At 39.2% G+C, this 13,217-nt stretch overlaps 1 protein-coding gene across 4 annotated transcripts in view; it reads right to left on the bottom strand.

Annotated features, from left to right (window-relative positions):
• STK39 (serine/threonine kinase 39) overlaps positions 1-13,217 on the bottom strand; it is a 316,648-nt gene that overhangs the window by 243,466 nt on the left and 59,965 nt on the right. For all 4 annotated transcript variants that reach the window (XM_035304622.3, XM_035304624.3, XM_008998770.5 and 1 more), the window contains exon 2: positions 8,334-8,446. In XM_035304622.3, coding sequence (XP_035160513.1) covers positions 8,334-8,344 — 11 coding nt within the window. In that variant the 5' untranslated portion in view covers positions 8,345-8,446. The remainder of the gene's footprint in view (positions 1-8,333; positions 8,447-13,217) is intronic.

Below are 13,217 nucleotides of genomic sequence, written 5' to 3'. Positions count from 1 at the left end.
AAAACCTGATTTATTTTGTTCCTAAGACCATAAGATTCATAAAACACTAGAAGGAAAGAGATTTTGTTACTGAAAGGGAAGAGGTTAAATGATTCTGAATTCAAAATATTAATCTATACTTAACCAAATTTGCATATTTTACAACTAATATAAATCCTAAATAAATTCTTCTTTAACTGATAATGATGGCAAAATATCCTACTCAGCAACTTGGTTAAGAAATCAAACCTACTCAAACTCCAAAATTATATGCAGTTGGGATACTTCTAACTTTATTCTAAAGCAGTGGATCGCAACCTTGGCTGTATATTGAAATCACCCAGGGTGATTTGAAAAATACCCATGCCTGAGTCCCAGCCCCAGGGAGGCTGCTGTAAATTGGTTCAGGAAACAGTCTGGCAATAAACATTTTTGGAAGATCCTAGGTGATTCTAATGTGCAGCCAAAGCTTAGAACCCCTACTTGTGAGCTAAGTGCTGAAATGTATTTTTCTTTCAGTGAAATGGTGAGAGAAACATCTAGCTCCCCAGCACATTTCCCCACTGCAACGTAATCTACAAAGGAGTCTATATATGATGTACAAATACTATCAAATAAAACATCAATTTCCACATGCAGGAGATGACCAAATACATCTGTAAAATGTATGCAATACCCACCAAACATTCAAAGAATTCTTTAAATGATATAGGAGTAATCTTGTTAAATAAAAACCCTTTTCAGAAAGTCATTCTCCAGCATGCACTTCTTTTAGCAGCATTATGAAAGGTAACCTAATCAATATTCAAAAATAATCAAATACTGTAAGTAGCAGGTTTAACCAAAACCAAATTTCAATGATTTCAAATGTCAACCAAGATATGGAAGAAAAGGATTAACAAACCCCTTAGAAGAGCAGTGTATTTTTCTGGACTGTAATTGTCAATCATGACAATGTCATTGTAAATTTTATTTATTTATTTATGAATATGACTGAGACAGAGTTTTGCTCTTGTCACTCAAGCTCGGGTGCAATGGCGAGATCAGATCACTGCAATCTCTGCCTCCCAGGTTGAAGCAATTATCCTGCCTCAGTCTCCTGAGAAGCTGGAATTACAGGTGTGCCCCACCACACCCAACTAATTTTTGTATTTTTAATAGAGACAGGCTTGCACCATGTTGGCCAGACTAGTCCTGAACTCCTGACCTCAGGAGATCCACCTGCCTTGACCTCCCAAAGTGCTCAGAATACAGGTGTGAGCCACCACGCCCGGTCATGAATTTTTTTAATTATAAAAAATGATATACCATCTATACTACAAACTCTTGCCTCCTTTATAGGAAAAGTACCAGCAGAGAAAAACCTATTCAAGGAAGAGTCAAACATTTTGTCTTGTACCACTTACAAAGCAATCAACTAATGTCCTTTGCCATATAGCTTTACAATTATTTTCATGTGATTTGGTATCTGAGTTTAACCAAGTGTAATCCAAAGGAAGGCAGGTTTACAAATGGGAACTATCCAGATATTATGAAGAAAGGGAAATATTTTTAAGAAATCAGGAAAAGCGAACCATAAATTTTGTGATAGCCTTAATTGGTGTTTGTAGAGAAGTTTTTAAAACTAGGGAGGAGCGGTTATAAAAGTGTCAAGTATCAGGGCAACTGGAAGTTTGGAAAATCTCTCAGAAGTAGCAGAGAAATCCCAGTGGGCAAACATCTACTTGCTTACAGAACAGAATGAATGGCCCAAGGCCTACTTGCTTAGTTATCATGTCACGAAATTGGGCGCTCTGCAAAAACTGTCTTAAAAAACTAAACAAATTTGCTTGGAAATGTAGAAGCCACATGTATAGTTATTTTCTTCAAATGAATCAAGGGGAGAAGGCAAAATATATAACAGTGATATTGAAATACTACATGAAAACTCAATAGGAAGGTGCCATTTTCTTTTACAGTTAGCTAAAAAAGTTATTCAACAAAGAATAATGATATCTTTCAAGCTCTAAAAGTGCTGAGGGTGACACAGTGGAATCAGAATCAGAATCAGGTATGAACAATCACTTTTTGACCATAAAATTGTGACTGGAAATACTGAAAAAATTCAAGTTGAAGATGTCATTAAAAACAGAAATCTGTAGCCAGCCTGGTGGCATGCACCTGTAATGACAACGACTCAACAAGCCAAGGCAGAAGGATCACTTGAGCCCAGGAGTTTGAGATAACCCTGGGCAACATAGCAAGATCCCATCTCTTAAAAAAAAAAAAAAAAAAAGACAGAAACAGGAAGAAATTTTCTTGTGAGCCAAACTGTACTGCTAGAAACCGCCTTTCCGCACTGCTGCTGTGCTTGGCTTCACCACCACACAGTGACAACGTGAGGTGAAATGTGCCTTTTCTTTTTGTGGTGTCCCCTGTCGTACCCTGGATACTGTGTGCCATCTAGGGCTCTGCCAGGGAACAACCCTCCTGCAAAAGTGGCACAGACTCCTCCTAATACTCTCCAACCGGCCCCTGAGGATTCCACAGCCCTCCTTTTTCAACAACAGCTTTATTAACTATGGAAATAACCAAACCAAAATAAGAACAACGGTAACACAAGAAAGAACTAAAGCATTTGTCTCAACCTAAGCAACAATCTTTTCCTGTATCTAAAATTATCTTCAATCTGGGCATGCTTTCCCCATTTTCTCCTACTCTGAAAATGAGTACGTGCTGGGTCCCTGTTACTGAAAACATAGCCCCAAAACATAAGTGTTTTTGCAATGTTAATTTTTGCTTACTTTTTGAAAAAATAGCATGAGATATTAGACATTTTAATGAACTATTTCTAACAAATGCAGAAAACACTTAAAAATAAATTCAATTAGTATATTTAATTAGTATCTGAATAAGCTATATTATTTTAAATTTGATGTTCCAAAAATAAAAGTTGTTTTTTCCAACCAAATTATACATGTTTCTAAGCTAATATAACTCTAGAGCTGTAAAAATGTTAGTTTTGCATATACAGTATAGCATTTATTCTCTAATTCCTTAAGAATGTTTTTATGCTTTCAAAATATCCAAAAATGTTCTATTTCCAATCCTGCCCTCATTTGGACTATACTTGGATAAACATAAACACCAAATTATGTGAAAATAATCACAAAGCTAAGTTGCAAGAGACAGATTAACAGTACAAAACGTAATGGGTGAGACTTGAAATGCCCAAAATAGTATTACAAATTGTATGAAAATAATTACAAAACAAAGTGGCAAGAGACAGATGACAGAACAAAACTTAATGATTGAAACCTGAAATGCTCAAAACAGTACTATATTTAGCAAAGCAGGCTTGCATTTTAATACCATATACTTTTTTTTTTTTTTTTTTGAGACGGAGTGTCACTCTGTCATCCAGGCTGGTGTGCAGTGGCACGATCTCGGCTCACTGCAACCTCCGCCTCCTGGGTTCAAGCAATTCTCCCGCCTCAGCCAGCCTCCCAAGTAACTAGGACTACAGGTGTGCACCACCACGCCCAGCTAATTCTTTTGTATTTTTAGTAGAGACGGGGTTTTACCATGTTGGTCAGGCTGGTCTCAAATTCCTGACCTCGTGATCCACCCACCTCAGCCTCCCAAGTGCTGGGATTACGGGCGTGAGCCACCGCACCTGGCCCCTTTTATTTTTTAATGACACAAACGCTTTGCCTGGCCCCTGGGCCATGATTTCTCCTATGACTCTCCTGCCCCTGAGAATTAAACTGTAATTTTTTATGACATTGATATATACGTAGGGATGAGCAAATGAGGCTGAATTTTCTGAGAATGGGTACCAAAGGCAGGCTAGAAATATGAGAACTTGAGACAATAGGAAAAAACTGAAAGGGATACAATTAAAGTCTGAAAGTCATAAAGTCAAATAAGGTGATGAACCAAAATGTTCAACAATCCCTGGATAAAGAAGAATAATCTGAAAATCACAAATAGTGCAGTTAGGGCAAATAGAAGGAAGGACTGTTATATTTATGAAGTTCATTTCGTCACCTGGTGATAGAGCTGAAATTCAAGAAAAAGCAGATGAATTCTTCACGCATGTCATGTATTTTAAGGGAAGTCGGGAGTGCCAGAGGGTAGCATCCCTAGCCTTTGAGGTTGACCACAAACCAGAGAACCAAGCTCTTTTAGGAAACCTCAAGGCCGTCTTCACACAGAATATACTAACCTGCAAGACAATGGGTCAGGCCCATTGAGCATATCTTAAGTTCCTTTTGGAAAGCAGGAACTCCCTCAAGGGAATACATATTAGAGAAAAGTAAACTGTCTACTAATCTGCTAAACCATTTCTGGGCAAATAAAGACAAAAGGTCCAGAAAAATACCCTTTAGTTCAAAAATCTCACCAACCCAAAACAAAAATGAAAAGACTCCTTCACTAAGCTCCACCAAAATGAAAAGACTCCATCATGGGCTCCCCCCAAAATAGGAATCCACTCTGTTTTCCCGTGACTTGAGTCAATGCCTAGCATCTACTGGGGTTTCATGATTATGATGTTAACAAGTTCTACTCTAAAATTATAAGTATCTCCTAGAGAGCATTAAACTAGTTATAATTCGTCATTTACACCACCATGGGCATGACAAATGTGGAGTTAACAACAAATGTGGGGTGACCAAATCTCAGAAATTATCAAAGCATCTACATTGGCACAGTAAGGAATACAGAACACACCAGAACATATCCTCGGCTCCTAGAAAACGAAACACTAAGATCATTATCCCGTCAGAGATCAGAATGCAGTTAAAGGCCAAACTCCAAAACATGCATAAAAATTCAAAAGAATACATTAAAAAATCATTCAATTAATTAAGTGCTATTCATATCACAACAAGAAAAACATTGATTTGAGTGTTCTAATCTAATTACTGTTAAACTAAAATGAATTTTTAGTGGGCATAAAGCCTGTACTCTCATATACACACCTAAAAGTCATTCTTTTGATAGGCTTAAGCGTAATACAGAAACTCAGTATTTGTCAAATAAGTAAACAAATGCCTATTTGATCTGTAACATTTGAATCATCAGTTATTTAGCAGCAATGATCTCATCTAACACTTCTTTTCTTCTTCTCATTCACAGAAAAGCCGGTAATCAGCACTTTCTTTCAGAAATGACGACCGCTTGACTCCTTCTTCAGCAAACCCTGGATCCAGCTCCACGACCTACAGGAGACTCAACTGACAGTTCCCATCACATAAAGAAGTAGAGTTCAGGCCCAGTTGTCCATACTGCTGTGTGCCATCACTTTGGACCTGTGTGTGTAAATCCAACCTTATTCTGGGGCAAAGGGAGTAGGGACAGGACAGGGACAGGTAGTCGGTGGGGGCTGAGCTGGGAGTGCGGGTCAGAAGGTAATACAGTTTCATCAAACGAGAAACATGTCCCAATGGCCAACAAATAGTTGATAACTGTGACATCTATGACATAACACTCTCACAAGAAAAGATCCCAGTGGCCATTGTTTCTCCTAAGAACAATGGTTTCCAGTTAACACATGGCACAGTCTGTGAGATGGTGCAGTGCACTGACCTGTATGTAATACACACTCATGGAATTAAAGGACTATTAGGATACCGGATGTCCAAACACTGCCAAAATGTGAGCCCTCTGAAATAATAAAAGTGCAAGCAACAGCAGTATTAGAAATTGAAAAGATGACAGCAACTTTGCTCCACACAATCTCACGTGCCAATAACTCGCCCACAAAAGCCTGGCAAAATCAGGCAGCCTATACTGTAAATTCTATTTATTTTTGTTTGAAAAGGACCTGGGAGTTGTACATCCTAAAGAATCATAGCCATTTCCCCCCTCTCCAAATATATCAACACACCAAAAGGTCAAAGATTCAAGGGTAAGGAAAGATCAAAGCAATACATCAACATAAAATGAGAAATAAATAATGCAAATATATTATACTCTATTGCAACAGGAGCAACAAGGAAAGAAAAGAAGAATGAGAAAATAAATTAACGGCTAATAAGCAAACTCATAAATCCTAAGACCTCAGATGAATGGAGCAAAGCACAAAACCACAAAAGCACCAGTCCTTAGGCAGACAGCTCTACCTAAGTTACAAAGAGCTCCAAATGACACTGCTGTGCTTACTGGTTCCAGAAAAACAAAAAGAAAGTGGAATGACCAGCCTCCCTGCTGACCTCTACCCAGATGCTACCCTCCCTGGACACTGACTGCAGAGGAAACGTGAGCAGAGGGGAACGTGAAGGCTGTGGGCAACTGAGCGCTTGGTAGAGACCAGAGACCACAGCACCAGCCCAGAAGGCAAGCTCCAGAACTGTCAGGCACAAGTACACAAGCCTTACACATATTCTTTATCAATATTCTGCTAGTGGCAAAAAAAAAATGGCTGAGCCCTCTAACAGAGCACCACAACCAAACACAAGTAGTGGCCAGGCACAGTGGCTCAGGTCTGTAATCCCAGCACTCTGGGAAGCCAATGCAGGAGGATCACCTGAGGTCAGGGGTTCAAGACCAGCCAGGCCAACACAGTGAAACCCATCTTTATTAAAAATACAAAAATTGGCCTGGCATGGTGGCACATGCCTGTAATCCCAGCTACTCAGAAGACTAAGACAGGAGAATCGCTTGAACCCAGGAGGCAGAGGTTGCAGTGAGCCGAAACCATGCCACTGTGCTCCAGCCTGGGCAACAGAGTGAGATTGCATCTCAAAAAGAAAACCCAAAACACAAGTATCACAAACGAATTATTGAGTCATACATCCAAACAGTACATACATTTAAATGCATACGCCAAACTTTAAAAAAAAAAGCTAAAGAACACTTACACATAGCCACAGAATTTAAAGATTCCTAAAGGGATCTTAGCAGAAGACTTCCAATTCAACTCTTTAAATAGTGCAGAGCTGTTGTAAAACTACTAAAGTGAAAACAAGTTTAGTGGAAGAAGCAGGAGGAACCAACTCTCCCCACAGTTTATAAAACGTTTTTTCCAACTCAGAGAAAGTGACCTTGAAAACTGGTTGGGTGACTAAGGCACAATATTACTGGTCACTAGGATGGCAAGCAACAGACTAGTAGCATGCAACAGAAATTTCAGTAAAAGCAAAGCACAGCTGAAATTTCAAGGCGGGTTAAAGCTTTAAAAGTATGCAAATTCCAAAAATTAACATTAAATTGTGGAAGCCCTGATTTTCTTCTGAGTTTTAGCAAGCAATCCATTGCTTCAATAAAACCCAATGAAATCTATGCATTGTGTAGCCTAATTTAAAATGTAAGGCCAAACAGATCTGGAAAAGTACAGCTTTATCCTTGTACTTAATTTATACTATAGTATACTGTAATTAAGCCTGAAATAAAAGCTATATTCTGAGTAAAGACAAAAAGCTCTTGTTAATGACATTCCATTCTCAATGTAGAATGTAACAAAAGCCTTCTTCATTTGGAGCCAACTGTCATTATACTTTGTAGCTTGTATGGAGCTACTGGACTAATATTTGTACTGGGATTAGTGTGGGGACAACCAATCAGTTAACTCCTCCACTGCAGTTTTCTATTATCCTCAAATAAATGGCCAAAAGGGAAAAAAAAAGAAAATTGGCAGGTAGAACAACAACGATATTTATGAGATTAAACCCTCAAACCCTTCACAGTTTGCCAGGCAACTAATAACCATTTGCCAAGCTGTTCATTTAATAATGAGTCAGCTAAGCCAAAAGCAAATGTTCCTTCAACCAACCATTGCTACTATAGTCATATCCACACTGACAAGCTCCAATTATTTATATAAGGTACTCATTTAGAATAAGAAGTACAAGTTGCCATGTAAGAAAAACAAACTCCTCTCCTTAGCCAAATGCGAGCTACAGAGTGTTTTTAAAAAATAACTGAAATTTGTGTGATTTTATAATTTATGAAAGCCAAAATGACCAACAAATAGTTTGGGGGGCAACTTCCATTTGTGTCATACATTCTAGACGGAGGGCCAGAAGCTCACCATCCAAAACAGCAGTCAGTAATCCTGTGGTGTTAGGTCACGCCACAGAGCATGTGCCCTTGATATAGCACGTAGAGTGCCAACGCTGAGGCCATTCCCACCTTAGGATTATTCAAACTGAGCAAAATACTGTTTGTCAAAGCAAAGGAACATATGCATTATACAACACAATAATAAGGTACAGTCTATTTAATCTGGGGAGCAGGAATTGGTAGGGGCTGCTTTCCAAGAAATACACCTGTCAAGATAGGAGATAACACCTTGCTCTTCTCCCACCCATATCCATATGGCTATAGGTTAAGAAAAGCAACCAGCAGGTATTCCCTGCACTGTTACTTACTAATAGTTCATCCATACTGGTCTGGCATTTTTCCAAGTTGATCCGTTTTATTGCTACACGTTCTTGCCTGGGTTTGCAGAGAGCAGCCTGAACCACAGCAGTAGCGCCACTGCCTGCAATGAAATAAAAACAACATCAGCAATCAAATGGCACACGGTGAGGTTACTATCTGTGACTATTTTCCTAAAGATCAATTTTTTTAAAGTTTTCTACTCAAGATATTCAAAATATTACCATTTGACATCTTTTTTTTAAAAGAGTTTCTTAAATCCTAAAATAATTATCTGGAGGAGAATAAAAAACAAACTGCATTTTCCAGACAACATACATCTCAGGACACAGAGAGAAGGATATGAGCATCTATGCACAACCTTGCACGGAAGCCATTTCCATCAGTTCCTAGTATTTTCTAGCTTGAATGCTTTTAAAATATCTCAAGTTCTTCTTCCACCGCAGCCTGGTCTGAGCTACTTCAGGGCTTCCATGAGAAGCTGAGATAATTTATCTGTGTGAACACTCTTTAAGCTTATTTCTTCAGAGCTTGCTCCACAATTAGAAAAACAAGAATCAACCGTAGTATTCTCATGTTGAAAGCACAACTTTCAAGAATGCCAAGCACAATGATGCAAATGTGTAATTACAAAAGTTCTTGGCAATCACATAAATTTTCTATTTCTAAGGTTTCATGATCATTAGCTAATGCACTCACACTCCTAAGAGACAAAGTCATGTCATTATCTATATTTTATAAGAGGAAAATGTAGACGTGTAATGATTTGCGGCAGAGCACAAAGAGCTCCTAATTGGCTTTATACTCCATAGGGGCAAAAAGGTCTTCAGGTTAAGGCATCTCAATTCTGCAAATAATACCAAAAATGTCATTCTCATCACATAAATCCTCTACCACTGCAAGACAGCCAACAAGAGAAAAAGCCTGCATTCAGGACTGTGCAAAGCTGGTCAGAGGTGGCAATCTTTCTCCCTAAAGTTTTTCTTCAGGTAACACTTCTCAAATGATTCATCAAATAGCATCATAAAAGGGAAAGCGGAAGAGTATTTGGCAACAAGAGAGATCAGTATTAGCTTTCCTAATATATGTGATAGAAAGGCATGACATGTCTAGCAAAAATCAAGGCTTTCCCACCTCAAGGAAGGGCCCAAATGAGTGTTTATAGGGCTGGAGCTCTGCCCTTTCTTCTGCCCTGTGGCCTCATCATCAGCTCTGGCCCCTGAGTTGGCAACCCCAGCAGATCACCCTAATCCTCCAAACCCAGGTCTCCAACTTAAAGACTACCATTCCAGGCAAGCCCAATTTGTGTTCACTGGGAAAGAAAATCCACACATACTGACCACCCCCTGCACAGGAGGCACTTGACTCAGATGTCTCCCTATGAACCTGTACATTTTTATTACTAGCCTCATTTTACATGTGAGAAAACTGGGACTCAGAAAACTTGCCCAAGGTCACACAGCTAATAACTACCTGAGCCAGGGTCAGCGTCACGTCTGCCAGACTCTGAGATCTGTCCTTTTGGTGCTATTTCCCACAAGCTAGAGCACACCCTTCCCTTCCTCACTTGTTTTGGCCTTGCTAGGAAAAAAAATTTCTTCCATCCTATATGGTTCAACGGAAAGATAAACAACCTAGAGGAGGGTCTGCATAAGCCTCATTCGCTAGAGCTCAGTTTGGGAAGAGAGTGCTACTGTCAGGTTGCTCCAAAGGGCCTTCCTCTCCCTAACTTCACTGCTCATCCATCAGTTGCTACCCTACTGGCTGCTACTCCAGGCCCCACTAGGGTGGCTTCACCGGCCCTGCAGACCCTCCTCTAGAGGGCCTTACAACTAGAGAATTGTTAATGCTTTACAACCACAGCTAACTAAGGAACAACTGGCTACTTCTCATCTCTAGAGAGAATAATTACGAAGCCTCATGACCTGAGATCACTGTCACAGCATGAATGGATTTAATCATTCATTAAACAATTTGGGAGAGTCTACTCTAAATCCAAAGATTTCCCTTTAACTATAAGAAACCAAGAACAAGGTGCAGAGCACATTAAAGATCACCAAGTCCAACCCCTCGCTTTATGAATGAGAAAGCAGGGTCTTATGAAGGACAGGGATGTTTTTCCTGCAGTAATTGGAAAAAACAGGATTAGGAACCTAGGCATTCTTATTCCTTATCTAACATTCTATGCACCAGGTTGGTGGTTTTTCAAATTGCCAGTGAGGATCCACTGCTCATAAAATTAACTTACGGGGTGGAGGTCAGCACTGTTTAAGGGAAGCATCTGAATGTACTATGGGTAAAAACTGCTTCATGAAACTTTTGTTGCACTTAATGCCCAAGCTTTAGTATGACATGCTTTACTGTAAGTGATGATCAGAAGTTTGCTAGTACTAGATTAGGAGTCCCAGGATTCGAGTAAATCCAGGCTTTGAAAGGAAAGGAGGTGACCTAACTGCATAATTCTAAAGAACATTTAGAAATAATATGAAGACTGTCTTGCTTTAAGGGTTTTTATGCATTTTGCTGATTAGTCTAAGAGGAAGCTAAAAAATGCGGGCTTGTAAATCCAGGAACTGGACAAGTGTTAGCAACGTGAAATAAAATAGGAGCAATTAATAGGCTGAACAGCACCTTGTTTTATTTTGAACAATATATGATGTTGACACATGACTCATTAACATTAGCAGCATATTTTCAATGCAGTAACATGCACTGCTTTGGGAATAAGAGCTCTTAACGTTTAAGGAATTTCTCATTTTATTCCTGACTCCTATTTCAAGTGCAATAAATCATTCTATAGGATTATAGCCTGTATGCACATATGCACAAGCTAAGTGAGCAGGGCTTTAAATCTTTTCAGTTCCCTCTTTTAAGTCACTCTATCTCAATTCACTTTTGCTAAGTAATTCCCGACTAAGAACAGCTACTTAAAAGTTTTAGATAGTGATTATGTCAATGGCAATCAGAGGGAAGAGATTCCTCAAGTTCATTACCATGATGCAGATTTTTTTCCTTTAGTTGACACCTTTTCTCATTTTCCCCTCTGTACTGCTAATGTTATTAAGGTAAATAGCCAGAAAATTGCATACCTATATTTTATACTTTCAGTTTTCCAAAGAAATATTTTATGAAAATATAATTTAGTATTATAACATTGGATTTCACTAAGGTCTACATGAAAAACTTCAGTGTTTCTTCGGCAAAAATCACTACTATTGTCAAATGCAAAGTCCCTACTCGTATGACTCACACAATAACTTCCTCTTTGCATTTAGTGCTATGGTAAAAATGTCTCCCTCTCAAGTCACTTAACAGATAAGAAATATGTCACATCATATTTTCCTTTTCTGTCCTGTTGGAAAGCTCAAACCTAAGTATGTTTAATAACAGCAACTCTCCTTAACCCTGGTGTCCTGTGATTTTTGTCTCCTTGCTCTCTCCATTACATGACACCTGTTCCTTTATGCTTAATTTAGTGGCACTTCCATCACATGACACAATGTTCCTAGAGTCTACCAAAGCAAAACCTTCTTGAAACATCACTACCTGACCACCGAAGGTGGAAGAACGTGCTTAACAGCTCCGAGGAAACTTTAGACATACACACAAAAAAAGTAACAAAAAGATATTTGCTTATATTAATTCATCAACAAATAGTAATTAAATCCCTACCATGGAGCAGGCAGTTCAGTAGATAATAAAGTGCCAAAGGTGACCATTCCTGTTTCAAGTGGAATAAATCCTTCCATAGGATCACCTCCTATGCAGAGGTTAAGAGAGATGACTGAAATGCTGTTGTGGACTGAATTTCTGTGTTCTCCTAAAATGTCTGTGTTAAAGCCCTAATCCCCAATGTGACTATATTTAGAGATACAGTTGCAGATAATGACCTACCTTGATGGAGGTAATTAAAGGTTAAATGAGGTCATCAGGGCAGAGCCCTGGTCCAATAGGATTAGTATTCTTACAAGAAGAGACAATAGACAGCTTACTTTCCCTCTCTGCCATACAAGGACACAGAGAGAATGTGCCTGTTTACAAGCCAGGAAGAGAGCCCACCAGAAACTGAATCGGTCAGCACACTGATCTGGACTTCCCAGCCTCCAGAACCACGAGAAATACGTTTCTGTTGTTTAAGCCACTGAGTGTATGGTATTTTGTTACAACAGCCCAAGCAGACTATTACAAAAGCCTTCCATTGTCTGTTCAAAGTCATTCTTCCACTAACACCCATGGCAGAGAATACCATACTAATCAGAAGTTCTTAAAGCCAGGTGTGGTGGCTCATGCCTATAATCCCAGCACTTTGGGAGGCCGAGACAGGCAAATCACGAAGTCAGGAGTTTGAGACCAGTCTGGCCAACACGGTGAAACCCCATCTCTACTAAAAATACAAAAAATTACTAGGCATGGTGGTGTGCACCTGTAATCACAGCTACTCACAAGGCTGAGGTAGGAGAATCTCTTGACTCCAGGAGGCAAAGGTTGCAGTGAGCCAAGATGGCGCCACTGCACTCCAGCCCAAGCAACAGTGTGAGATGTTTCAAAAAAAAAAAAAAAAAAAGAGTTTGTTAGAAACTTCCTAATTAAGTCAACAGCAAATGGCAAGATTCAACGAAAAACCTCTGGTAGCTCACTGCAGTTCCCATCTTAGATTAGCAGGAGCCTTGAAAAGAAGGTTAGACAGGGATTCTATCCAAGCATGGTATTGATTACCTCTGTGAATCTGGACCTAACTGCTATCTAGACTTCAGCTTTCTTAATGGGCATAATAAAACATACCTCTAAAGCTTCATAACATAATATGCTTCACATCCCTGGAAAACATCGACTCAATAAATGTTAGGCTCTCTCTCCCACTTCTCCATCTGTGA

The sequence above is a fragment of the Callithrix jacchus genome, chromosome 6 (genome assembly GCF_049354715.1).
Source record: "Callithrix jacchus isolate 240 chromosome 6, calJac240_pri, whole genome shotgun sequence".
Classification (NCBI taxonomy): Eukaryota; Metazoa; Chordata; class Mammalia; order Primates; family Cebidae; genus Callithrix; species Callithrix jacchus.
The sequence above is the reverse complement of the archived record's forward strand: the minus strand, read 5'-3'. Positions and strand labels throughout refer to the sequence as shown.